At 41.7% G+C, this 27,809-nt stretch overlaps 2 protein-coding genes across 8 annotated transcripts in view; one reads left to right on the top strand and one right to left on the bottom strand.

The window, feature by feature from the left end:
* The window catches only part of LOC129718631 (cytosolic carboxypeptidase Nna1), a 331,733-nt gene extending 306,698 nt beyond the window's left edge, over positions 1 to 25,035 (top strand). For all 6 annotated transcript variants that reach the window (XM_055669583.1, XM_055669580.1, XM_055669581.1 and 3 more), the window contains 11 exons: positions 9,047 to 9,151; positions 9,207 to 9,382; positions 9,440 to 9,602; positions 9,673 to 9,831; positions 9,901 to 9,969; positions 22,133 to 22,265; positions 23,124 to 23,227; positions 23,322 to 23,731; positions 23,793 to 23,984; positions 24,044 to 24,301; positions 24,353 to 25,035. In XM_055669583.1, the coding sequence (XP_055525558.1) occupies positions 9,047 to 9,151; positions 9,207 to 9,382; positions 9,440 to 9,602; positions 9,673 to 9,831; positions 9,901 to 9,969; positions 22,133 to 22,265; positions 23,124 to 23,227; positions 23,322 to 23,731; positions 23,793 to 23,984; positions 24,044 to 24,301; positions 24,353 to 24,896 (2,313 nt within the window). In that variant the 3' untranslated portion in view covers positions 24,897 to 25,035. The remainder of the gene's footprint in view (positions 1 to 9,046; positions 9,152 to 9,206; positions 9,383 to 9,439; positions 9,603 to 9,672; positions 9,832 to 9,900; positions 9,970 to 22,132; positions 22,266 to 23,123; positions 23,228 to 23,321; positions 23,732 to 23,792; positions 23,985 to 24,043; positions 24,302 to 24,352) is intronic.
* The window catches only part of LOC129718634 (glutamine-dependent NAD(+) synthetase), a 162,911-nt gene extending 137,538 nt beyond the window's left edge, over positions 1 to 25,373 (bottom strand). The window contains exon 1 of one of the 2 annotated variants that reach the window (XM_055669592.1): positions 25,064 to 25,373. The gene's annotated coding sequence lies outside the window, so the exon portion shown is untranslated. The remainder of the gene's footprint in view (positions 1 to 25,063) is intronic. The other variant, XM_055669589.1, reaches the window with a different exon arrangement.
* Positions 25,374 to 27,809: the final 2,436 nt, after the last annotated feature.

The following is a 27,809-nucleotide window of genomic DNA, read 5'->3' as shown; positions in this document are numbered from 1 at the left end:
TGCAATTTTGACTTCCAAAATGGCGTCTTCCGATTTCTGGTTGGATCAGATGGCCAAATTTTATACAACATGTATATTTCCGGAAACGCAATGGTGCCCTCAAGTCAGAGAGCGATCCCAGACGTCATTTTGAAATCAAATATAACACCTTCCGGTTTCTGGAAGGCTGAATGTCTGAAAAAAATATCTAATACGGATGTTTCGTTGAGCGGGATGATGCACAGAGGTCGGAAATCGATCTCAGATTCCAATTTGAAAACCAAGATTATTAAGGCAAAACGGTATCGGAGCCAGATGGCTGATTTCGAGTTTTCAAAGGCACAAGATTCGGAAAAAAAGTTGATGCACCACCTGTGAAAACACAACCTCATGTTCGCATCACCGTAGCTTAACAAATTGAATATAAATTGGAAATTTTAATTTTTAATTTTGCTTTAATAATGCAATGAACAAATATCAAAAGAAAATAAAAACAACTTACGAAATAATAATATTTTTTGGACAATTTAGTGTTGCCACGTACCACGGTGACGCAAACCTTTCTTTCCATAGCAGTCGTGAAAAGGCAGAGGTAAACTCGATCAACCACAACTGTTACACCCTCTTCCTTACAATGACGTGGCCGGCGCCGTTATCGATCTAAACAAAGCGGTAGTTACTGAATTGTTGTGCACTGGAAATGACAAACTAGTCCCAACTAGCCATATACGTGGTTCCTTGTGCAACTTTACTAGCTCAGATCGATTACGGAGGAGTAATTACGCTCAAGCTCAAGCTCAATTCAGCTTTGCTTGTTGATATTAGTTGAAACGTGGAGCCCGTTGTTGAGCTAGAAGTCGTTTTCACAAGGAATCGGTACTAGAAGAACAGTACTTCGACAGTTTTGGTTTTGAAGGCACGTGTTTTCCAAAACTCCGATTGTGTATTTTCTTTTTCAATTTTTTTTTTTTGATATTTCGTCCGTTGTGCAATTTTTCACATCATCATTTCCGCTAACGGAACATTTCTGGCCACGAAATGAACTCTACGGTCGACCGATTCTTCGTCATCAACTTCGAGGCAGTTTCAAACAGGCTCAAATGCATCGACATCTCTGACTTTCTTCAGCAAAAACTAGACTTGCCTCCGTAGAAAGGATGAATGAATACGGACAAATTCACTCTCTGCGAGAAGAAACCTGGAAAACTTGACCCGGCGTACCCAACGGCGTTCGTATTCTACAAATGATCCTTTTTAAACAGATTCCATTGCGGGCAGGTGTCGAGGGTCAAACGCTGTAACCGAAATGTACACTTCACCTGCGCGAAATATGCTCAATCATTGAGATCATCCGTTAATGATCGTCTAACTCTCGCGGCCGCCGCGGCGAACTAGGCCCAGTGAGACCAACAAAACTATCGACAAAAATAGCCAACGGAATGGATCCACGTCCTCCGTCTCAATTGCTAGTCAAATTTCAATCTCCTCGACCGGATTCCCAACCGAGACACCAACAAAATGGATACAGTGGACACCAACGGCATCGAATCACCACCTTTCTTTGGTGTTCCCATCGCTGAACTAAACAATAATATTTGTACTCGAAAAAAAACGCAGCAGACAAAAATGTTCGCCAAAAATTTATTCTAAATCGGTTTTTATTGAAACTTTCAGCGAATAATACATATGAATTATGTTTCGGAAAAATTGCTTTATTCAATTTCCAACTAATGGCATGATGCCAGGTCCGGCCAAAATAACGTCTCGCCTCCGTGGGACCACAGGAAGGGCAACAGACGCTTCTGGAGGCACTTGGGGTGGTAAATTTCGCTGTTGATGGAACTCGTTGTTATGTACGGTTTACTCAGTTTACCGCATTGGGATATGACCTACCAGAACAAGGATTTTTTGGCGAATTTGACCACTTACTCCTTCCTAATGTCTTCCAAAACATCGAACCGTGATTTGGCAACGTAGAACTCCAGCCCCGGTATCTGCTTTGCGTATGCCTTGATGTAGATTTCGTCATCCATAACCAAACACATCGGTTTAGTTAACCACTCTCGATACAGCTACCTTGCGCATGACCGCCGTATTTTGTTGATCCCGCCGGTACGGTGCCTTTTGGTCCATTACCGGTTAAAACGGCCCCAGCCATACGTTTCAAGTAGTGGTAGCAGGGCAACTATCACAGATGCATATACTAGAGAACGGATTCCAACAAAGTTCTGTTCTATCGGTCACTCTATTTCTCGTGGCAATGCAACCTGTCTTTCAAGCTGTTCCTAACGGAGTCCAGATTCTTTTCAACACCGATGACATCTTGCAGGTTGTGACTGCCTCTAAAAATCAACGCCTAGATCGGAAGCTACAAATTGCAGTTGACTCGGCCGTCAAATGGGCAAAAGCATCAGTTGGCAATATCACCGATCAAATCCACCATCTTTTATGGTAGTCCCAATCTTCCCCGAGCCAAAGAAAGAAAAAACTATTGACCACATCCCTGTTCTAAAAACGAATCAGCTTAAAATCTTGGAGGTAAGATCGAACTTTCTGCTTCAGATCCTACAGTAGACTGACCGTTAAAAATTGCACCACCAGACTACGCCTTCTGACCATCATTGAAGCAAGACAGCCTCCAGGTGCCCGTCACTCACTTTTGCAAGTAGGATCAGCGATTATTTCGGAGCGAGGCTGACCAACCATCACTAGCCCTCCACTCATCACTAGCCCTACATTCGCTATACTGACTGGTTTCTAACACCACTAACAACCGCCTGCAAGAAAAAAACTGCGAAGCTTCGAACCTCTCAGTGGTCCGCAGAACTCCAGATATGTTCATTGGAAAAACCAATTCTACTCCCAACATCTGCCGACGGCCTAGATCAACAGACCATGAATGGAACGCTCCGAAACCGCTCATCTTATGGGACGTAAAGCGGATGACCCTCCCGATAAGGTACGCCCTGTACGCTTACCCATGGGTTTCTGATCCAAAAATCTAATCCACCTGAATGCGAATGTTGTGGACGGTGGACGTCCGGCATATCTTGCTGAACTGCAAAAAATATCAAGACGCACGGACAAATGCCAACATCGTAGCATCGAGTCTACTAATATTCTTCAAGAACAACATAGATGATGAAAACCAAGCTATAACGTAACTCAAAGAATCCAATCTGTACAACCAGTCGTAATATAAGGTGGTAACAAATCATTTATGGAGTTTTTTTTTTTGGGTTAGTTAGACATCTTTAAATAAATATGATTGTTTGATGAAAATTGAGAAATTTAAAAGTATTTTCGTGAAAATAATATATCTCGGGATTGACTCATATTTCTCACATGAAATTTTCCAAGGAACACGATGAAATTATCAAATTAAAAAACAATGCTGCTTTTGACAAGAAAACGCAAAGTTAGGCCGGTCAGAAATGGTTGTCATCATCCATTATCTATCTATCAGAATTTTTCGGACGCCTTGCGTCTGAAAATTGTAAAGAAAAAGAAAAAGAGGTTTTGTACACAAAATGCGTAACTTTGCGACAAAGACGATGGTCCCACAGAGCGGGAGTATTCCAATCGACACCAACAATACGATTTTTCTAAAGAGACCCTAGATGATTAACTCCCAACACATTGAGCCAGGTCCGTGAAGGTCGTGGCCAACCGGTATGTAACATTTGCGGTAAAAAAATGGACTTCTTTCAGATGGTGGTGGAAAATGACTAAGACAGATAATTGAGTTTGATAAATTTCCATGGAAAGTAATTATGTTAGCTTACTTTCAAAAAAATTCTACGCCCTTGCGAGCGGCTTTCCGGAACATTCGCCATGGCTGACGAAACTATGTATGTAGGCATATTTTTGATGTCTTCCTTCGTTCTATTTAACAACTCCTCCTCAGTTTTCGGAACACTATTGTTGGACTAGATCTAACGCTTCAGGTTTCCCCAGAAATCCTCCATGGGATACAACTTTCCGACAGGCACTTCGTACTATAAATTTCCCCGTTCACAGTCAGTCCGGAGCAAAAGAAGAGCGGCTTTGACATCCCCTTCTCGCCAATTGTGAGCCAGAGCGGCATCTTCTTGGGGAACTTGGTGTGAGAAATGAACTTCACCTCGGAGCTCACTTCCTTCGTGGAGGAAGTAAAATACGAAGTGCCCTGCCAGTCGTTGCCATCCAGGGTGAGAAGGTCCCCTCGTCCATCACCACCGCCACATCGCGATTTGCCGGTTAAATCGACTTGACCATCTTATTTAGGCGCTGCTGCTGTGTCATTGCCAACAGCTGCGAGACCAGTGGACGAGACTGCCGCTTCCTAACATGTATATCCATGTTCGCCAGGTACTTTTTCACTGTTTGGCCACTTGCATTGAACTCCCGGCCAATTGCACTCAGCGATGTAGCATCTTGCCGTACAGAGTCCGCAACCGGACTATCTTTCGATGTCCAATAGTGCCAAGATGTTGTAGATGCCGGATCGGGCGTATCCGGTGTCCGTGAACTGCCGCATAATATCTGCATAATAACTCTGAGCGGAGTAGCTTCACTGTTTTCGCCATCACGGTTAGAGTTCGACTGATAGAGCTGTCAAATTTTTTTATGCTCGTCAGTGCGTGTGAAGGTAAACCAAAGAAAAGTACGGAATGATCAATATTTTTAAAAGTTTAAAGAAGATATTAATAATTGTTGGGCTACGCCAGTCCAAACGCTTTATAAAACCAAGCGTCAAGAAAAGCCAGCAATTGCTTAGTTTAAATAAAAAGGGACTAAGGACAATTACCGGACTGTTTACAGGACACTGTCCAAGTAAGCATCACCTGAAACAAATTGGTCAGTCAGATGACGAAATTTGTCGTCTCTGCGGGTTCGAATGTGAAACCGCAGAACATTTGCTCTGCCACTGCAGTGCACTAATACAGCGCAGAATAAGAGCCTTTGGAAAAGGAACTTTGAAGCCTTTTGAGGTCTGGTCTGCGAATCCTAATGAGGTAATACATTTCATACGAAATTCAGTGCCTAATTGGGAGAAAGGGTGCGATAGGACAACGATGATCACTCCCATCAATAGTGATATGTCTGCCACGAATACCTAGACTAAAGAAGAGGTATACCACAAAAGATCAAAATAATGGTCGCAGTGATCCAAATCTAACAGAAAAAAATAATTGTTTGCTGCCTCTTTCGACCTTCTTAACCGTTATGTGCTCGACGGAGTACCCGGGTACCTTTCAAGGTTTCATAAGATAAAATTTCATAGTCCACTGCAATCAAAAGTGATAAAACTCAGTGACATCTCAGGGCAACTTTTGATAACATTAGTTTTTATATAGCAACAACGGGGAAGGGCAAAGGAAGGAAGGTGGGCAGACTTTTTAAAATTCTTGCAACTTTGTCAATTTTCAACAGATTTCAATAGTTTTGGCACCAAAAGATTCCGGAAATTCGGATTTTCGGAAATATGTTCGAAACTAAGGAATTTAATGAATATTTGAAAAAAATTCTACAATTATTAGTTCAAAGTTCATAAAATTACTTCCACAGGTCATTTATAAGGTTTTGGATGCTATGGTCTCGTGTATTTTCAGAACCGGAATCATATCTAGAGATTGCAAAGCGACCCACGACGCCAATATGGATTCCAAAATGGCGACTTCCAGTATCTGGAATAAAACCAAAATTAGCCGATGGTTATGAGTATTTCCGGAATCGGGATGATGCCTAGAGACCAGAAATTAACTCCTGACGCCATTTTAAAATTCAATATGGTGACTTCCGGTTTCCAGAGAACAGCTAAAATTGTCCAAAAATCACCTCATATGAGTAGTTCCGGAATCGGGATGATGTCCAGAGCAGGGGCGACTCGTCCATAGGTGCAACCTGTGCATTGCACACGGGCTACGCCAGACAAAAACTATATTCCAAACGCAAATTTAAATTCATATTTTATCCATTTTTAAGTTTCACTTTCCAGCAGCAACAAATAGAATGACTTGTGTGTTTACGCAGACATGATTGTGATTACTTACTCAAACTGAGATTCCCAGAATTTGTAGTTGAACAGGCAGGTTCAAAAGCCACGAGTCGCCCCTGGTCCAGAGACCTGAAGGAGGACGACTTTCAGTTTTCTGAACCAAAACTGGCCGAATACCATCGAATATGGGTATTATTGGAATCGGGATAATGCCTGAAGACCGACATTCAACTCCAGACGCTATTTTGAAACTCAAGATGGTGGCTTCCGGTTTTCGGAAAACAGCTCATATTGTTCAAAAACCAACACATATGAGTAGTTTCGAAATCGAGACGATGTCCGGAGACCTGAAAACGACCACAGAGGCCATTTTCAATTCCAGAATGACGACTTCCGCTTTCTGGTAGAAAACTTGTAGGTCTCCGGACATCATCCCGATTCCGAAAGTACACGCAAAACTTTTCCTTATTACTTTAGAAGCAATAGCGCAAAATTCCCCTAAAGGTAACAAACCTATTACTTAAAAGGCAATAAAATTCTTCCCCAGTCAAGTAACAACACATACTGTCATTAATTTAGCACGTGTTACGGGAGTACGACTATCTAGTAATGGTCGTTTCAACCACATGCACGATTTTTTCTGTCAAAAACTGCTCCCTTTCCATCTCAAGAAAAAAAAATCACACACCGTCGCATATGTTGCACATGTTACAAGTTCCTTCAATCTCCAATTCATCCGGTGAGCGTGTATTAGTTCGCTCGTTGTATGCATACGGAGTAGAGAAAGAATATGACAAGAGCTGCCAAGCAGCATTTTCCCCGTCATAGAGTATGCAAACGTTGATGATTTCAAAGACTTGAAATGCGTCTTCAATTTACATCACGATCTGTAAACTGCGTTAGAGAAAAACAAAAACATTAGCTTTCTTGCAAGCTATCCAAAACACATACTCATTGGTTCATGGAAACTCATTTGCACCTGTTTGAAAATACAAAATTCGTGCCCATCCAGAACAATATTCGCAACTTCGGCAACTCTGTTCAGACAGTATAACATAATTTCATTTCAAATAAACACTGCGGGACAAAACGAAAGTGTTTCTAATTAGACATTTGAGGTTGACGGGTGAGATTCTCATTATGTGTGGATGAAGAGGACAAAAATTAATCTGATCGTTGCATCAATACAAATGCAGCGAGTGAAGTTTTGCTAACACATGCATTGCGGTGCTTGGCTGTATGTTATCCTGCAGAAACACATACAAGCGTGTGGCCGTCATAATTTTTGTTACTTTTCGGTTATTACTATTTGTGTATAATGCGCAGTCATAAGACACAATAAGTAATAAAAAATTGCCCCAAAGAAATAAAATGTTCCCCGTTTGCGTTGGGTGTACTTATAAGAGGTGATATTTGGTCACTTTTGCCTGTGTTTCAAAAACCGGAAGTCACCATCTTGAATTTCAAAATGGCGTCTGGAGTTGATTTCCGGTCTTTGACAAATCCCAATTAAGGTGAAACTCCGTGCCCGAATTTTGTCCAAATTTTACAAGATAATTTCCTCGAAAATCGTTGAGATCACAAGTGTAAAACTTTGATCGGTTGTTTGCCCTACCGACGCATGCATAGAGTAGCAATTCGGGCCCTATTTATTAAGTGGAAGCTGAGATTTTTACGCTCAAAATCGTCAAGTGATATGAAACCTAACCTGAAAATTGTACAAAATAAAGCCATCGTCCCGTTTCACCTTAAGCCATTAGGACAATATTCCAGTTCTCATCGAAAATGTAACAGTGGTTCTGCTCTTTTGTTAGGCTGGCTTTCCTAATTCCAAACGAAACGTTAACATTTAATCATGGGAGTTTGCTCCCCAGTAGCTTAAAAAAGGTTTTTTCTTAATATTTTTCGAGGTGAACAGAGCGATACAGAGAAATATTTTTTTTACATTCACTCGGTCACAGTCATTCCAGTATTATCTGGGATCTGGGTCTGTTAAGCATTGTGTATTTTCTCGAATAAAGGGAGGATATAGCAAAAATAAGGCATAATCTGTTTCCAGTATCACGGGCCACTTTAGAATCAGGTCGACATTATGGGCCACTGTTCCCTGTAATAAGGGTCAGTCAGTTGCTCGTCCAAGGAAATGAATAATATTTTTACTTTTTAAATAAATGAAACTTGCTGAACATCACCAGAAAAAGTTGTTTGAAAAGTTTGGTATATTGTAAATAGACCTGAAAACGGTCCAACCAACAAACGTAACATCATCATCAATTCAATCTCGTGTCAACTCGGGTGCAATAACACAAACGGCATTGGCAATTAAAATGCTACATGACTTACAAAATGCCAGTTGAACGGAGAACGTAAATTTTCCAACGACTAAAACTACCACTTCAATACGATGAGACAGAACTTTTTCCCCCATTAGAATGAGGCAAAATTATAATTAGTCAGGAGTGTAAATCCTCCTCCGACCTCCTCGTAATTCGCAGCTGTCGCCATCGTTTTTGCCTTGGTTGAATGGAATAAAGTAAGCGCTTCCCATCATGAAACGAGATACATGGCAAAACAGCTGTCTTTTCTGGTGAGCAAAGTTGAGATTTTACTTTTGTCATAAAGTTGAATCCATGTTCAGGAACGGAAAACGAGGTAAACGACGCCGCCACCCAGTCAGTCAGTCAGTCACTCACTCGACCGAAAACATCCCCTCGGCGACAACACGGTGTAAACCGTTTCCCGGTGACGTAGATTTCGCGGCTACGCCAGCCGCTCGTTAAGTAAATTGAGATCGACAACAATTCGATCTATGTGACAGTGACATCAATCACGGTTTCGCGGTTCGCGTGCCAATTTACCGCATTCTTGTGGGGATGATTACCAGACAGGAACAGACCAATGATCAGCTGCATTTGCGGTGATCTAATCGATTACGTTTTTGGTCTGTTACTTATCTATTTCTAGACGAGTAGCGACATCTGGTTAATCGTGTGACCAAACATTAATGCTAGACATAAGATATTTCCTCAGGTTACACGACAGATAGAATGTTCCTTAGATTACGTGATTTGGTCTATCTATTTTCAGAAGAAGAAAGCGGTTATCATCACCGCACGTGTTCATCCTGGCGAAAGTCCTTCCTCGTGGATGATGAAGGGTCTTATGGACTTTATTACCGGTGATTCATACGTGGTGAGTATCGTCTCCTTTCCAACAACCAGATTCTTCTAACCAAAACCCCGCCCAGGCGAAAAAACTTCGCCACAAGTTTATATTTAAGCTCGTGCCTATGCTCAATCCGGACGGCGTAATCGTGGGGAACACCCGCAGCTCCCTGACCGGACGTGATCTCAACCGACAGTACCGTACGGTGATCCGGGAGACATATCCGTCGATCTGGAACACGAAGGCAATGATTAGAAGGTGAGTGGCCAGGTTTTTCCAGTGCAGTAATACTGAGTAATGTATTCCACCCAACAGACTGATGGAGGACTGCGGCGTGGCCATGTACTGCGACATGCACGCCCACTCACGCAAGCACAATGTGTTCATCTACGGCTGCGAAAATCTGAAGCGACATCCGGACCGGCGACTGCTGGAGCAGGTTTTCCCGCTGATGTTGCATAAGAATGTTGCCGATAAGGTTCGATCGAAATTCCGCACCGCATTTCGAGTGAATCCTAACGTTTTCATTTTCGTACTTTCCGGGGTAGTTTTCTTTTGAAAACTGCAAATTCAAGGTGCAGAAGAATAAGGAAGGCACCGGCCGGATCGTGGTGTGGGTGCTGGGCGTCACCAACAGCTACACCCTGGAGGCTTCCTTCGGTGGAAGCACGATGGGAGGCCGGGCTGGGACGCATTTTTCCACGGCGGTGAGTCCGTTCATTGTTTACCTTTAGTTTGAGCAAATTGTTTAGTTTTCCTATCGCTATCCCTCGCAGGACTACGAGCACATCGGCCGGGCGTACTGCGAAACGCTGATGGACTACTACGACGATAATCCGATCAAAGTAAATTTTCATTTAAAACGCTTGCGAAGGCTGCGCAGGAAGGAGAAAAAACTGCGCAAAGCCCGACGCAAAGCCCAACAGCAGGCCTGGTGGTGGATTAATGAGAGCTAGCGATTATTTATCTTATTTGACACCGTTCGAAACGTTATTTAATTATTAACATTATGCTAAATCAATTGTTGACTGGGAAGTTTATCAAAATTCAAAATTGGAAATTTTGGTTGGTTACAATAAACATACGAGAATTTTTCACAATGACACTGTCTTGCGGATGGCAAAATTTTTCAATCAATTGTATTCTATTTGATGTGCTTTCAACGTTCCACAGTGAACCAAACTTTACCACCTACAAAACTAATAATTAAAAAAAGTTTTCAATCTCAAAGGTTGAACAAGGAAAAATCTGGACACACAGAAAAACGCACCCAGTTGTATACTCTATGAGCTAGTTACATATGGGTGCATAGAATCGCAGTGGGCGTTTGATGTCAGAACAAGTTTCTCGTTTACATCACAGAGTTACTGGAGAAATCGCATTACAAGTTTGCGCAATATTTTTGCACGTTCTAAAACTTTGCCAAATTAACCATTCCTTTGTCTCTTAACACAAAAAAGTTAGTATTTTGGATATATGAAAACCTACTGTAACATACGATCGCCGTACTTTAATATGGGTGGATTGGAACAAATGGAACATTAAGGAGTTTATAGTTTTATTTCTTCTATCTCTTAACACAAAAAAGTTATTTTTTTTTATTTTTAGTATAGTAAACTTTTCATACTTTTTGATAGTTTGCGATTATGCGGGTCATTCATATGAACAATTGTTTCGAAGATCTTATTAAGCTAAGATGAAGGTGAAAGGCGCTATGGAATTAAGTTCCACTTTTTGCCTTACCACTGTGCACCGTGAGTTAGATGAAGATGCGGTGTGTGGACACGTTGTACTCGCGATCTGTCGGATTGAGAAGATCTGATCTGTGTTGGCACGGGCTCCCATAAACCCGCTTAGTACTAGTGATAGACGACGTAACAGGATCTGTGAGGGCATTTTGTAAGCGGCATTGATAAGTGAGATACCGCAGTAGTTGTTACAGGTAGTTGTAGATGAGGCAGACGACTTCCTTTATTCACTCGTCTGGCAGCTTTCCCTCCTCTCAAATCCTGGAAATGACTCATTGCAGCGCTCTAGACAGTGCCTCTCTCCCATGTTTAAAGATCTTGCTCGGCAGTCCGTCTTTGCCTGCGGCTTTGTTGTTATTCGGATTCCCGATCTCACAAAGAACTTCATGAACATGGGGGGCTGGAACTCGGTGTCATCTGTTGCTGGTGCTCCTAGGTCAGTTCATGCTCCGTTTCTGTCTACTGTTGGATTAGGTGTCTATCGAAGTACTCCTTCTACCTGTCGACCACCTCACTGGCATCTGTGAGAAGGTTCCCATCCGCGTCGTTGCACATGTCGGCTTGCGGCACATAGCCTCTGCGAGACTTTACCTTGTCATAGAACTTCCGCGTATCACTGGCACGGTACAGCAGCTCCAGCTCTTCATGTGCACGATCCTCTGGTGATTTTTTCGTCTGAGAATCGTGGTCATGTCGTTTCGTGCCTATTTGTAATTGGCCGTGTAGCCGTTGCGGTCTCCCCAATAGCTGTGCGAATGCTGCATCAGCCGTTTTCGAGGGGCGATGCACCAAGCCCCCATGCGATGTGCCGTGGATAGTACCGCTTCGAGCTGTTGCGCGTATTTCTCCGCAGTCAGAGAGCTGCTTGATGTTGCGCCACGGGGTTCGGCGATATCGCACGTGGTATACGATCGACAGTTCTGGGCGCAAAGATACCGCAACTAGGTAGTGATCCGAGCCAATACCCGCACCGCGATTGGTGTGTACGTCGATGGTGAAATCCAGGTGATATCCAGGTTGTTTCGTGGATGTTCTTTCGGGGAAAATAGAGCAGCTCTCGTAGAGTTTCTCCAGCTGGGCGTAGAGCGCTTCTTTCTCTACATCGGGTTTTCCTTCGTGAGGGTAGAGTACATTTAAGATAGTGTAGTTTCAGAACCGGCCTTTTGTTCTCAACACCGGTACACAGCTCATTCGTTGTGCGGCAGCACTGGTAATACTGTGCGCTGCAGCCACAAATCTTACGTGCTAAAAAATTCAGTCAAATCGCTTCAGTAGATGCTGAGGAAAGCTTACCATCAGTTGAAAAAACATGGTTTCGAGAAGCACACCCAAACCCAAACATTTCGCATCCTAAAAAAAACACGAAAATTCTATATTTCGCATCTTTCCAAAGTGAGGTCCACCTTAAGACTCACAGTTTGTCAGATTTAAATGAATTATAACAAATTATAGCACTCATTTAAATAACCTGATTTTTACCAGAAAAACAAAATAAATTAAGTTGACAGAGAGGGTGAATTGACTTTTTTGCAAATCCTTTCGCGAACGGTTTACTAATTTTCTTCTACTTCAACTGGAATCTCATGGACAACTGCAAAACTTAGCGGATGTGTAAACAAGAAAGTCGTAATAATTTTCGGTTGACCCTTTAACTTTTGAAAACGCATAGCTGATATTATCATAATATCATCATAACTGATGTTGAATTATATATTATACTAGCTGACCCAGCAAACTTCGTCCCGTCTATTTTAGTGTTCAATTTAGTAATTTCAAACATTTCAAATTCATTGATTTCTTGAGATTTGTTTATATCGTTTGAAATGATTGGTTTTATCGGAATGACGACATCCTCGACTTTCAGCTTTTATACATCACCTCTGTTCCGGAAATACCAATATTGGGTGCATGTCAGTTATTGTCGTTGTTCTCCAGAAACTGAAAGTAGTAATCTTCGAATCCAAAATGGTGTCCAGGGTCAATGCTCGGCTTCTTTACACCATTTCGATTACGGAAATGTCCATATGTAGTAGTAATCGGTTATTTTAGGCTGTTTCTTAGAAGTTGCCATCTTACAATTCAGAATGATGTCTGAGGTTTTAGCTCCTTGCATTATTCTGGTTCCGGTGATACTCATATTGGGTGGTATTTGGTCACTTTAGGCTATTTTTCAAAAACCGGAAGTCGCCATCTGGGATTTTAAAATGGCATTTGTAGACAGTTTCTAACCCCTGAGCGTCATTCTGGTTTAAGAAACACCCACATTGGGTGTTATTTGATCATTTTCGGCTGTTTTCCAGTAACCGAAAGTCATCATCTTAGAATTCAAAATGGTGTCTGTGGTCGATTCTAGCTCCTGTTTATCATTCTGGTCTCGAAGATACTAATATTGGATGGAAATAGGCCATTTTTAGCTGTTTTTTAGAAACCGGAAGTTGCCATCTTACAATTCATAATGGTGTGTTTTCCAGTAACCGAAAGTCATCATCTTAGAATTCAAAATGGTGTCTGTGGTCGATTCTAGCTCCTGTTTATCATTCTGGTCTCGAAGATACTAATATTGGATGGAAATAGGCCATTTTTAGCTGTTTTTTAGAAACCGGAAGTTGCCATCTTACAATTCATAATGGTGTCTGAGGTCAATTTTCATTGCATTATTCTGGTTCCGGAGGTACTCATACTGGGTGGTATTTGGTCACTTTAGGCTATTTTTCAAAAACCGAAAGTCGTCATCTTGTACTTTAAAATGGCCTGTGAAATTAGTTTCTGACCTCTGGATGTCATTCTGGCTCAGGAAACATTCATATTGAATAGTTTTTTGTTATTTTCGGCTGTTTGGCAGCCACCGGAAGTCGCCATATTCGAATTCCAAATGGTATCTGTGGGTTATATTGGATGGAAATCGGGCATTTTTGGCTGTTTTCCCGGAACCGGAAGTTGCCATCTTACAATTTAAAATGTTGTCTGAGGTCGATTTGTGACTTCAGTGCATCTTTACGATTCTGGAAATACCCATATTGGGTGGTATTTGGTCATTTTCGCTGTTCTTCAAAAACCGGAAGTCATCATCTTGGATTTCAAAATGGCATTTGGAGACAATTTCTGGCCTCTGAGCGTCATTCTGGTTAAAGGAACATATTGGGTTGGTATTTGGTCATTCTCGGCTATTTTCCATAAACCGGAAGTCGCCATCTTGGATTTCAAAATAGCATTTGGAGACAACTTCTGGCCTCTGAGCATCATTCTGGTTAGAGAAACACCCATATTGGATGGTATTTGGTAATTTTTGGCTGTTCTCCAGACACCGGAAGTCGCCATCTTACAATTCAAAATGTTGTCTGAGGTCGATTAGTGCCCTTAGTGCACCATAACAATTCCGGAAATACCCATATTGGCTGGTATTTGGACATTTGCCGCTGTTTTTCGGAAACCGGAAGTCATCATCTTGGATTTCAAAATGGCATTTGGAGACAACTTCTGGCCTCCAAGCGTCATTCTGGTTAAAGAAACACCCATATTGGGTGGTATTTGTCATTTTTGGCTGTTTTTCAAGCACCGGAAGTCGCCATCTTATAATTCAAAATGTTGTCTGAGGTCGATTAGTGGCTTCAGCGCATCATAAAAATTCCGAAAATACCCATATTGGCTGGTATTTGCTCATTTGCCGCTGTTTTTCGGAAACCGGAAGTCGCTATCTTGGATTTCGAAATGGTATTTGGAGACATTTTCCGGATAGAAACCGGAAGTTTCCATCTTAAATTTAACAATGGCGTCTGGAGTCGAGTTTTGGTTCCTGTGCATCGACCCAATCATTTTAGGCTGTCTTTCGGATAACCTGGTTGAAATATCTGTTTAGTATGTATGGGAGACCTCCCATCATGAAGTGGGAGAGGTGTCGAACCACCAAGAAAATATTTTTGGATCCCAAAAACCTCCACATACCAAATTTGGTTCCATTCACTTGATTAGATTTTGAGTTGTGAAGGAATTTGAGTTTCATTTGTCCTCTCTTCCAGAAGAGGGAGGAGTGCCGAACCACCATGAAAAATTTTCTTACTCTCAAAAACCTCAACATGTCAAATTTGGTTCCATTTACTTGGTTAGTTGTCGAAATGTGCAGAAATTAGTGTTTCATTTGTATGGAACCCCTCTCTGGAGAAGAGGGAAGGATGTCAAAACAATATAGAGATATTTGGTACTCCATTTGGTTCCATTTGCTTGGTTAGTTTTCAAGATATGCATAAATTTCATTTGTATGGAACGCCTCCCTTCTAGAAGAGGGAGGGGTCGCGAACTGTCTTAGTCACATTTCTCGGCCCCTAAAACCCCTTTATACAAAATTTCACGCCGATCGTATCCGACCGTTTGTATCAATTCCAAATTCTTCAGTTGTCAGAATCACAGCAAGAGCTTTCGACTGTGTGTCATGTGACTCACAAAGTGCTCGAAAATAATACAAAAGCTTTTCAATTGAAAGCGACGGGTCGAAGCGTCACTATAACCTGATAATTGTCAATTGAAAATGACTTTGTCAGGCTCTGGTCCAGAGAGCGAAGAGGGCTGGAATTTTTCTATCTATTCTATCGGAGATTAAAACTATCGGAATTTAATTTCGACCTTTAGCTATTGTAAGCCCGTAGAATTGTATGATCCACTCGTGAAGAAACTCAATCTTGTACGGTTTCGGATTCGAAATTTCATCATCGGTATTTTTTCAGATTTTTAGCCACCACTAAAATTTGGAACAAAACAACCTGCGAAACAAACAAACAAAGACACTGGAGTCATTGTGATACTTTCTCTCGTTTGAACCAAAACTGTACAGGGAAGCTTCAAAATCTGTATTTTTTAAATTATAACCTCCACCAGTGCTGTAAAAAGTCGTGTTCGTCAAGCAGCACAGTTTTCTCTCCTGCTTCCTGCGCTCAACTATCGTCCCTGTATTGGTAAACCAATAATCTAAGCAAGGCACGCACAAGCAGTAACAAAATCAAACTGTTTGCAAGCAATTGTTGTACAACAGTAATGAAAAAAAATTAGGCAAACATAAGATTCTCCGTAAATAATAGCACCAACAATTAGTCTTTAGTTTTTATTTCTGTTAAGCACGCATACGACCGAACAGAGTCAACAGAAGAAGAATGAAAAACGAAACTCAAACTCTGACCGACGGAGAGAGCGGATTTTTCTTTTTACTTACGCACAAGTTTCAGTTAGTCCGGATGCAGGCAACTCGTACGTAGCAGTCGGCTTCTGTATGTGTGTACAGCTGTATGTTTGTGATGTTTATTGTTATTTTCGTGGTAGTATTAAAAAAAACTTGTTTCAGAATACATCTACTGTAAATAATAGCAACTTAAAATAAATGAACACTGCTTCAAAAACAGTAGCAGTTTATATTTTTACGAAGGCAGCACGATTTTTACTCATTGTTTTTAGTGTAACATCGTAAGAAAATTTTCACATATACACAAACACGTAATATTCACCGGTACTAATAAACATCCTCCAATCAGAACGCGTATCGTCGACTCGCCTGCAAATACTTGCTGCTATTCGAGGAACTAAACTTCGACCATCTGTTCGAGCTACCAAACTTGGCCGCCATGCGGAGCCAGATGGCCGAATTTCTACGCTATCCGGTACCACGAACCGATGAGGAGCAGGAAGTTTTACGCGAGGAGCGAGCCGCCGCTCGAAAGGCACGCCTCGAGGAAGCTGAAAGGCGACGCGCCGAGCAGCCGACAATGCGGCCACCGACGCCACCCACCGTGTTTCGCTTCGACTGGAAGAAGTTCTACTGGGCTTCCAATCGGGGGCACGGTGGATATCGCTAAATAGGCGTCCGTTTCACAACGGTGTTTGGTTCTCAGTTGTCTTAAAAGATGGTTTAGAATGCAATAAAACTTTCTACAGTTTATTACTTGCAAATTTTTGTTGACGATTTTACCGATACACTTCTTCGTTGGCATGCATTTGTTTATCGACACACATTACTGGATCTGTTCTGCAGAATACGACCTACATTGTAGTTGTTTTTAGAATCACCCGAGGTCGAATTTAAGGTTTCATTTCAAACAGTATTTGTCCGTGAATCAGTGACTGTGATTTCAATGTCTCCCAAAACAGCATGCTTAACATATACGTATTAGCTTATAGTTATGAAAATTATCGCAATTTCTTTTGAGTTTGTGAACCTCGAACTGCTACTACCATTTTTCTTCTGGTATAATTTTTGTTCGAAAATTTGTTACTTCATAAAAATCGTCCTGAGAATACAAGGAGGAGCTACCAACTTGAGAATTTAACTTAGAGTTAGTTTCCATTTTAGTATTTTTTCAACGACCCACTATCGAACCCAGATTTAGATCGCTTTTTCGCCTTCGGACAAGTCTTTAAGTACCCACGTCTGATTGATCTTCAATGCTGCGATTTCCTCTCTCATAGCAGCTATCCACAGCTCACGGTCTGGTTTATTCAACGCCTCGTTTTTCGTAGTTGGATCGCTTATTCACTCAATATCCCGAGTCGCAGCATTTTGTGTGTCACTTGTGGGAAAATTTTGACCAGTATGTATACGTACTATAGGTAATACATTTATTGTAGTTGCCTCCAGCGTTCCCGAACGCTGCGCTTTAACTCTAGCTGCTTGTCAGCCGGTCTTCCAAGTTGCGGTGGGAGCGCAATTTCGTCGTCCGCATCTTCAAATTCTCCCGAACTGCTGCTTACGTTTACTAACGACTCAACAGTTGCTATTGCCGCCTCATCACCTCCCAGCAAACAAATTGGTTCATATAACTTGCACTCAACTCTGTTAAGTGAATTCTTATTTGGTAAAAAATGACCATATAAGATGCATGAAATGCGCCTATGTATACAAATCTGGAGGCCATATACGTGCATTGTAAAAACAAAAGTCTTACGATTTTGTATAACTTCGCAGGCTATTTTAAATGGCCTCATTTGAAACTTCAAATTGCATTCTATACGACTTAGAAGAATGACGCGTTTTACAATTTTATATGACACGATAAATTACTTCATATATAATCTGATATTGCGACTTATAAGATTTAAATTTTATACGATATAAGCAAATTTTATGTTGCATCTTAAGCAATTTTAAACTTGGCATGCACATTTGAGCGACTTAGAAATAACATTCTTATACGACTTCTGGTTTGCTGGGCTGGTTGTTCTGGTAGACTGCCAGTTGCCTCATCTTCGGGTCGTACTGCAGTCTGCAAACCACCACACGCCCTATCGACGCATCAGAAAATTAGTTTTGGCCTGATGGTCTGATTCATGCACTCCGCAACGCCGTTTTTGCTCAAGTGTATACGGACAGGATTTTTGATGCATTTCTTTGTCTCGCTTCTACTTGCCTTGAATCGACCATTCACATATTATCGCCCTTTTCCGCTGTGGAAACCATCGTAAAACCTTTGCTGTAGGTTTTACTACTGATAACAGATTTGTCGCCAGCTCTGAAACATCCAGTACGTCTTGCACTTCCTCTGCTTCATCGAAGCAATCACGACACCCTTTACCTTGGCTGTCATGCAGTTTTTGTTTGCTGTGCCAACTTTATACGAGACCTCCTGCTCCGCTTGGAAATTTGATCCAGGCCTGGCCATGTGAGTAGTAGCACCAGAATCAGAGTTGCCCGGCACACATTGCTCGTCCGTTTTCGGGACAATTTGCTGCATGATGACCATGCTTCTGCTTTTTCAAACCGCCATCCTCGCGACGTCGCTGCTACTCCGCTGTAGGAAGCTTCTTCGTCACTACTGCTCCGCGGTTCATGCTTGCATTTACGTCGTGCAAGTTTTTGGCCTTTACGGCATCCACCTTCAAAGCCTGTCCAGACGCTTTCAACCCCATTACCATCGGTGCATAGTACTTTGGCAATCCTATCAAAAGTAGTGAAGCGAGCCGCTCGTCAGCCTCTGGAAACTTGCTTTCCATGAGCTTATGACTGGTTGAGACCAACGCATCCACTTTCGCTTCCGTGCTGTCGTAATTTTCGAGCCGAATCGACGTTAGGTGCTACAGAAACCCGATTCGACGATTGATTCCGTCGTCTTGAAAAGCGGTCTTGAGCTTGTTCCAGGTTTCTTGCGCATTTTTCGCATCCATCACCAGGCTGTTATTTGTCTTTTCGAGGCGTCCTCATCTACGACATTTTTTCCTTCGGTAATACAGCGCTTCCCTTGCCAAATCGACGTCATCTTCATGGCGAACGCCCACGAAACATAATTATCACGTCCTTTCAGCATTTCGATGGATAGTGACACACTGCTCCCACCGGCTGCACGAACCGTTCTTGAATCCGAACCTCCAGTTCTTGATCCGGATGTCTCCGAACCGGTAATAGTATTCCATTGCAAGAATTCAATTTTTTCTTGCTCTTAAAAATATTTCCAACTACTTCGAGAATCGTTTTGGTGAAAAAAATCACCACTTCTCTTGGATCGTGGATCACTTGTTTGCCAACATACACTCTGAAGTTTTTCTAGGCGATTCTGAATTAAATTTGGAATCTTTCTCTATTTCTGTTCCGTTTGGTCTTTTGTTTTTGCTCAATTTCAGATTTTTGAATTGGAAGCCGGAATAACGTTAGTTTCACAAGAGGGTATTTCTAAGGCTGTAATTTTCTCTGTGGCTTCGAAAACGGAATGTATCTGTATTTGTATATAATTTATCTAGCCTAGGTTCACATGAGTGAGGATAATAAATCGTTTCATAAAAATCTTCACTTAGCAAGTTGTTGTCTAAACATATATGACGGCTCACAAAAATCGTAGAGGTCTTCCACCTTGAGAAACATGCAAATGCAGGAGGTTAGCGGTTCGTTGAATCTAAACGTAGTGCGATGAAAACTAGGTCTTAGTAATCCAGAAGATCCAAGGTTGCGCTGTGAGGCACAGAAATTTAGCAGAAACGAAATTTTCGTGGAGTCGATTTAAGTATTGAATCAATGGCATTGATGATTTTAGCTCTAAGAAGCGCTTGATTAATTCTCCTGTGTCAATCAGAAGTGTCGAGTGCAAGTAAACGACAGCGATCAGGATAAGGAGGCAAGTTAATCGGGTCCTGCCAAGGCAGATTTTTCATTGCAAAACGAATAAACCTCTTCTGCACACGTTCGATGCGAATGTTTCATACTAGTTGATTAGGGCACCAAACAATGCTTGCGTGTTCAAGCTGAGGCCGTACCAACGAGCAATGCAATGCTTTTAACAAGTAAATGTCGTTGAAATCACGACTAATTTAAGAAATGAAGCCAAGTTAACTTGTGGCTTTAGCAATAATGTTGGAACGATGCAAATTAAAAGAGAGTTTCGAATCCGATAAAACTTCTAGGTCGTTGATAAGATCTACTCTCACAAGTTACTGGTCATCGTAATGATAGTCAAAGAATCATTGCCATTAAGTTTAACTTTACTGCGTTTATCAGACGTTATAGATTCGATACCGTCTAGTATCGTCCTTGGCAATGAAGCCAATGTCTGAAGACGTTAGCGTCATCATTTCGCTCTCCAACCCAAGTTCAGAACTCCGAAGAAAACACAATTATTTTAGTACCCATTTTGTGTGTGATTAATTTTGTGTACGATAAACAACAATCCAGCCAACTCCTGGTGGTATGTTGCTCACCTACGTGTAAGCATCGCATTCCCTCAACCACACACTACCCACCTACTAACACATGACCACAGAGAGACTACAAACACTTTCACATTACCACCACAATCACTAGAGTATCTACCGGCAGACCGTGTGCAAGTACATTTGGTTCATATCGAATTTGTACAACCCCAACCCGACGGCACCGAGTGAGGACGCCATCCAGCGGCGACTGGCGGAATTTGTTCGCATTCCGGTGCCGCGATCCAGGGAAGAAAGACGAGCCCATCGAAGGGAACGAAAAGCCGTGGTCCGGGAGCAGCTCGAGAAAAGGAAACGTCGAGAAGTGAAAAGTGATGAAACAAATACTGCACCCGATATGGACGATAATTCTGTTAGCTCTCAACAACAGTCAGACACAGGGCCGAACATCGGACCAGACTGAGAAACATGACCATGGTAACAACAAAACGCTAATTGATGTGTCTGTTATTTGTTATTGTTTGTAATGGGTTTGGTGATTGTTTTAGTACACGTTAAGTCTGAGCTTAGGACAGGTTAGTTTATGGTAGAGATCTTCAAATAATACTAGATTCTGCTTTCTCTCTTGTTTCGAATCAATCATAACATTATGTATCATAATTTCACATCGCACTTGATATTGGCAAAAATACTCATTGAATAGCGTGTCTATCGGCACAAAGTGCGCCAGTGTTTACACTTCTGCCTGAACCTGGCCAAGCCGGACTCGGTACCACCTTCGCGGGAGGCTATCCAGCGACGGCTGTCAAAATTTCGTACCATTTCCATTCCTCGCTCCAATGAAGAACGGGAAGCGCTGCTCCGCGAACAGCCGCCACGGGAGCAGGAGCGGATAAAGGAAAAGCAACAACGGGAAGCAGTGAAACCGACTCTGCGACCGCCACCGAAGCCAGTTCCGTTCGTTTTCGACAGACAAAAGTACTACTGGACCTCGGACAGACTGAGACGCTGAACCATCTTTTAAACCATCTTTTTGTTTCGGTCTTAGTGATCAGTGATTATCTTAATTTACGTTAGGGCACAACAGCTCATTTAGTAATTCTAGATTCTGCTTTTTTTGTTCGCGTATACTATAATTATACATCGCACTTGCTGTAAAACAAAAACAAAAACATCGAAATCATCAAACAGCGTGTCTATCGGCACAAAGCGCGCCAGTGTTTGCGCTTCGTGTTGAACCTAGCCAGGCCGGACTCGGTGCCACCCTCGGAGGAGGCTATCCAGCGGCGGTTGGCGTTCTTTCGCGCTATTCCCGTTCCTCGCTCGAAAGAAGAACGGGAAGCGCTGCGGCGCGAGCAACCGCCACGCAAACGCGTCGTTCGGCGTACGGTGAAGGTGGTGAAGCGACCTCTGAGCCCACAAGAAGAGATACCGTCCATTATTCTAGATTCCTACTATCTGTGAATTTATAGTTTTGTTAAATTACTTTAGTTGTAAACATTAATAAAGTAAGCATATAGGCCCAAGGCTGCACGTAGTTTTATTTGAGTTGGCTTAGTTTGCACAGCACCGAACGCACCAATAAGGAGACTTTTTGTTTCGCAAATGTCGGTATTCTTTCAACTTTGTCTACTTGTTCGACTTGAAGGAGAAACTTCGGATGAAGATCCTTACGCGGCTGTCCAAGGAAGGTTCCAGTGCAGAGGAACCACTCAATATTCCACTGTCGGACTATTCCAGTGACGAGGGGGACACCAGCACCAGCAGTTCGGAGGATGAGGGTGAGTACGATGCGATGTAATTAAAAACTAAAAATAGGTTTGCTCTCAGTTTGGGAATGCGCGTCACTACAAGCCCTTTGTTTCTAATAATGCTAAAGTTACTGCATTGATTCGCAGTCCGATGGGTTCAGTTTCCATTGTGAGATCATTTGAGTACGATCCACTCTTCTGGTAGGTTTCCGCATTTCAAATCGTAGGAGCAAGCGATCCTCTGCTGTACTTGTAGAGCTTCACCTCTTGAGCATACTTTGTTCGTTCGTTGTGCTCTGCATTCCTGAGATGGGCGGCGATTTCCCCCTTTTTAAGATTATCTTGACTCCAGTTTATTTTAAATCTGTCAATGCATGAGTAAGTGTTTTTTCAATTTTTTCAATGCTATTTTTTGTTACAATTTTTCTTCCATGTTACCAACCAACTGGTGTTCATAATCAACTTCAGCTTGAATCTAATAATGCGTTACTGGCTGGATTTCATCCAATCTCGATCTTTACTCCACTGAATATGGGGTAGGCTTACACGTACAATTGATTCTTCCATGCTCAGTTCAGCTGAAATTCGTGAATTTCGAAGCTCCTGAGAATGCCAGTTGGTTCCAAAGTATGATTAATTCCAAAGTATCAGGTCCTCACTCTTATTGTTGACGCCCGAGCTGCCTCAAATGGTGTTAAGCGTTGAAATCACAACCTAACAGAAGAGGTTTGTCAATGACCTACAAAACTAGCCACAAAATTATTTTTTATACCATTACGTATCGTAAATTCTAATTTATTATTATTAGCTATAATCTGTATCCACAAATTACATTGTGCATTTGCAACCAATGAATGAATAATGCTATGATATCAAATTCGACTTCAGCGGGCAAAGACAGTATGGCCGAACTGGAAGGACCGTGCTGTTCATCACTCAGGGTACCTCCATCTTCGCCGGTTCTCCCACAGAAGCTTAAGGATAACAAAAAAGTACGCATCTTCTATCGCCATGTATAATAATAGTAATATAAAAAAATACATTTTCAATAATGAGAAAAACACATTATCTCACTCAACCCAACAGAGAAAACAACCCCCCAAATCCTTCCGAAGGCGGTCTCGGAACGCACACCGAATTGTGCTGGACATTCCTACCGCCGAACCGGCCAGTGATTTCTTCGACTGCACATCCGATGAGGAGTCACCGTTTGGCCACCACCGTTTCGCCGCATCCGACACCGAAAATAGAGTAAAAAAGAACTTCCGACGTAGATACAAACGCCACTCGGACCGGATAAAGAAACTCACTGCCCTCGGTTGTGAAACACAGTTTCTAATGCCACCGGAGTTGATAGTTCGTTCGGCCACCAGCCGGTACGTTTCGGAGGACGAAGACGACAAGAACAAGATGGTGATTAGTATAATCAAAGAATTCCCTCCCGTGATTGGAAAGGAACGTGCGTGGCAAAACTTTCATCGTTCTCATGCGGAGAGGTCTATTTGCTAAATGTAACATTTAATGTGGGTAATAATCTTGAAAAATATCTTCCCACAGAACTCGAGAGCTTGGGAAGCCGATCACTCCGGATAACTTCTACCCTCAGATATCGTTCCGAAGATCGATCTGGACGGGGACACATTCTGATGGCTATGTCAACGAAATTACTTCAAGCCCGAAGCCTCTCTCCTGGCGCGTTCCCGCAGTGTTGGTTAAGTCCACACATTTCGATAATGAAGCTTTGCTCACGTAATAAATATTATTAATAAGGCTAAAGCATCCAAATTATCATCATTCGTCTTTTGTAGGGCCTGTTCCCAGAAGCTTGCTGCTTGGAAGGATGAAAAGCGCCACTTAAAGGAACGGCATCACAAAAGCATGTCACGGTTGGCTGCCGCTGCTGGATCCCGCGGAGATAAGGAGAATCGTTCTGCTATTAGCAGCGCTGCACCGCGATCAAAAGTATCATTGAGCGACCAGCATAGCAAGCAAAAACTTACTGTCGATAGGAAGCTAGGCGACAGTTTTGATAGCTCCGGAATGGTGAAAGTTCGAAAAAAAGCCCGGTTAGTAAAATGTTCTCAGGTCGTTAAAATATTAATCAACTTTATTTGTAGAAACACCCTCAATAAGATTGCAGAAAAGGCAGAAATTATTTCTAACCTTTCACGAGGCTCCCGTTCCGGTCAGTCACGCCGCGTAGCGGCCGCAGCATTTCTCTCAAGCGGATCACCGCGGAAAGTAACCAGCAGTAACAATTTGCTGACTGCCAGCTCTATGGTACAAACCATTCCGACGGGTGCTCCCCTGATGGTCTCCAGTCAATCAATAAAAACCTCAACCCAGCAGGGAAGCGGAAGCTCCAAATTTAAAACCGGAGGAATAGTTGTAACCGCTGCCCAGCCATTCCCAAAGCGCAAATCAACCCTGCGAGCTATACGAACCCTAATCACAGCCCTGCCATCGGCCGGAAACAGCAATCCTTCGCCTACGAAACTGCCTACGGCGCCAACAACGCACACAATCGATCTACAGCTGACCACACTTTGTTCCGAAACGGAATCGGAGAAGAACCTTCGGGTTCAAATTGCTTCGAAGAAGCATAAAAAGAAACGTACAGCAAACAAGGATAAAGCGTTCCGAATCATGGCATTGAACTGAACTAGACTTGCGAAACCCCCGTTTGAACGTTCGACCCACTAGAAGAGAAAAAAAACTCATGTTTGTCAGTGTGAAGAAAAAATAATCCTAGTCTATTCCGTGCAATCCAAAACAAATAAAGTTGCAATTTTTGAAGAAATTTTTTCACTTCAATTGATGACACTAACCTGAGTTGAAATCCTGTGACGATCAAATCACGAAACTGACCGCTCCAACACTCGAAACAAACGTGAACAAATTGTGTGCGTGAAATCCAAATAATTGATTTTTTCTGGTTTTGGTACACAACAGCACTATCTAATCGTTAATTTCACTGTCGTTACGTACGTTTTGCTGTTCTTTTAATTTGACACTTGTTTTGCATTGGCGAAATTCTGCCGGAGCGAATGAAAGTAAACAAAATAAACAGGTGTATGTGCGCAGAGTAAATGGAAAAGGCGAATGCTTCAAAAGAAGAAACGCGACAAAAACAAACTGGGTGTTCTGAAACAAAACGTTCACATCTTTCTTCCCACCAGCGTTGCCAGGTATCCAGATTTAGCTAGATTATCCAGATTTTTGAACATGTTTCCAGGTAGACAGCTTTGATGTCCAATTATCCAGATTTTTCATGGATGATCCAGATTTTATCCAGATTTTATTTTCTCTGTTCCGCAAAAAGGTCATCACTTCAATTTTGGCGCGAAGTTTTGCAATTTTGTCACCTCAAATTTTGCGTACCCCAAGACTTTTATTCGAAAAATTAACCTTTCACCCCACGAAATGACTGCCAGATTTTTTCCAGATTTTTATTTTGCCTTTTCCAGATTTTTGAAAAAATGACCTGGCAACGCTGCTTCCCACTGTTGCACAGTGGGACAAACTGTGTGCAAGAGCGGTCTGTATTGATTCTGTCGACTCTGATGATCTTTGATTTATTCGATTTAGCTTAAGAAAGTGAATGAAGCAAATATTTTTACAAATATTCAGAAATTAGTAATTAAACTCGGTACGCGGAAAAGTTGTCAAATTTTCAAGTTCAATACATTTGCCGAACAATATTGCATTTTTCGTCGTTCGAAAACGTTGGGAATTGTTTAAAGGTTTAAAAAGTTATGCATCTTAACCTGGAAAAAATACTGGTTTCCGAAAACGTTTTGTTCGGATTTTGTTTCGCTTGTGATCGTGTAAAATCATGATCAATATTAATTTGTTACGACTAAAAATGTGATTGTAGACAAGCTCGAAACGCCCTCAACGCGTCCAAGAAACATCAACTGTGTCTGTTTGCGTGTTATCAGTTTAGCACGTTTGACAAGTCATTTCTGTAGTTGTTATTGTCAAGCCCGTATTTGTTAGTTTATGCACATTACACACACACATCCACCATTAATGTTTCTAGGAGTTGTTTGGCGGTGCCACATTATTGAAAGTTTGCAAGGTATATGAGAAAATCTGACACTTCTGTATTTTGTTATCTCGTCTTTGATTAAAGACTATTTTTCGCTGGACTTGGTAGATTCATAAAAAAATATATCCTTTCGTAGAAATTTAGAATTTTTGCCACAAAAAGGTTAAAAATCCGTGATGAAATAGACGTATGGATAACAATAGACAGTAAATCTATGGGCTAACGGTCAAATTGCCGCAAACGCATATGCAACGTATCGATTGTGTTTGGGCCTTAACTCAGCCTTTCTGTATAGGAATGAAAATTTAAGCACAGAGTCTGTGCTTAAATCTGTATCTATGCCACAGACAAACAGACGTACACACTTAACTGCATAATGTTTTCTCGGTAAAGTAAAATACCGAGCTACTTGTAAACATTTTCGTTTACCGTTGTTCCGTAACAAAATTACTGAGAAATCGGAAACCGAATATGTTTACCGGAATACCGTAAATCTTTTTGCCGAAAAAATCCGTAAAACAGCAAATTTCCGAGTTCAGTAAACTAAAATACCGAATCTCGGAAGCTTGACATTACTTAACCGAGATCTCGTTGAACCAAAAAAGCTCTTACCGAGATTCCGAAAAATAGAACTGTCAAAATAACGAAATCTTCACTATCGGTTTTGTTCGTGTTTCGGCTTAGATGTAAAGGGAAGAGGTTTCGCGGTTAATCATCATTCCGGAGGAATCTGTAATATTCAGATTAACCTAAATTGTTGGTGAGTATACAATATTATTTCTCAGATCTTGTTTGTGTTTATTGCAAATATAATGCTAAAAGAGAACAATGAATTCTTCCCTTACTCAATTTTGTAGGTTAACGACTCGCTTCGCAAGATGGAAATTGCAGTGACGGATGTTGTTTTATTTCCAGGAAGCAACACAACTCTCCTGTTGCTACCAATGCTGTAATAAGTTGAATCATTTGACAAAATAATTAATAAAATTATACGGATAACTAAACGTTTTAATCATTTCCTGGATTTAACTGAGAAATCGCAAAATGCGTACTTCAGTAAATTTTACCGAAATTTTCGTAATAATTCGACAGTTGAAATTTCCGAGTCCCGGTAAAATGTTACCGAGAATTTCGTTAAAGTTTGACCAGTTGTCAATTGTTAATTTTACAGAATCTCGGTATTTCAATGTATTACCGAGATTTTTACCGAGATCTCAGCTGTTGAAATCTCGGTAATTCATTTTACCGTACTCGGTGATATTATCTAAGTGTGTACCAATCCATACAAAATTCTAAGAAAATTGTTGTTCCGACTAACTTGTGCGACACCCACTGGACATATTCCGCAAAAGAGAAACTTTCAGTCTTTCTGCTGTTTTGGCAGCACGGCGCTCAACAACTGTCAACTGAGTTCGACAGAAAAAAGCACACAAGCGCCACCACCGCTGCGGTGGGAATATTTTTTTTATTACTTTATTAGGGTGGCTTTCAGCCACAGGCTGGTTCGCCACCAAGAGGTGGGA

The sequence above is a fragment of the Wyeomyia smithii genome, chromosome 1, assembly GCF_029784165.1.
Source record: "Wyeomyia smithii strain HCP4-BCI-WySm-NY-G18 chromosome 1, ASM2978416v1, whole genome shotgun sequence".
NCBI lineage: Eukaryota > Metazoa > Arthropoda > Insecta > Diptera > Culicidae > Wyeomyia > Wyeomyia smithii.
Note: the sequence above shows the minus strand (reverse complement) of the source record. Positions and strands in the feature narration are given on the sequence as shown.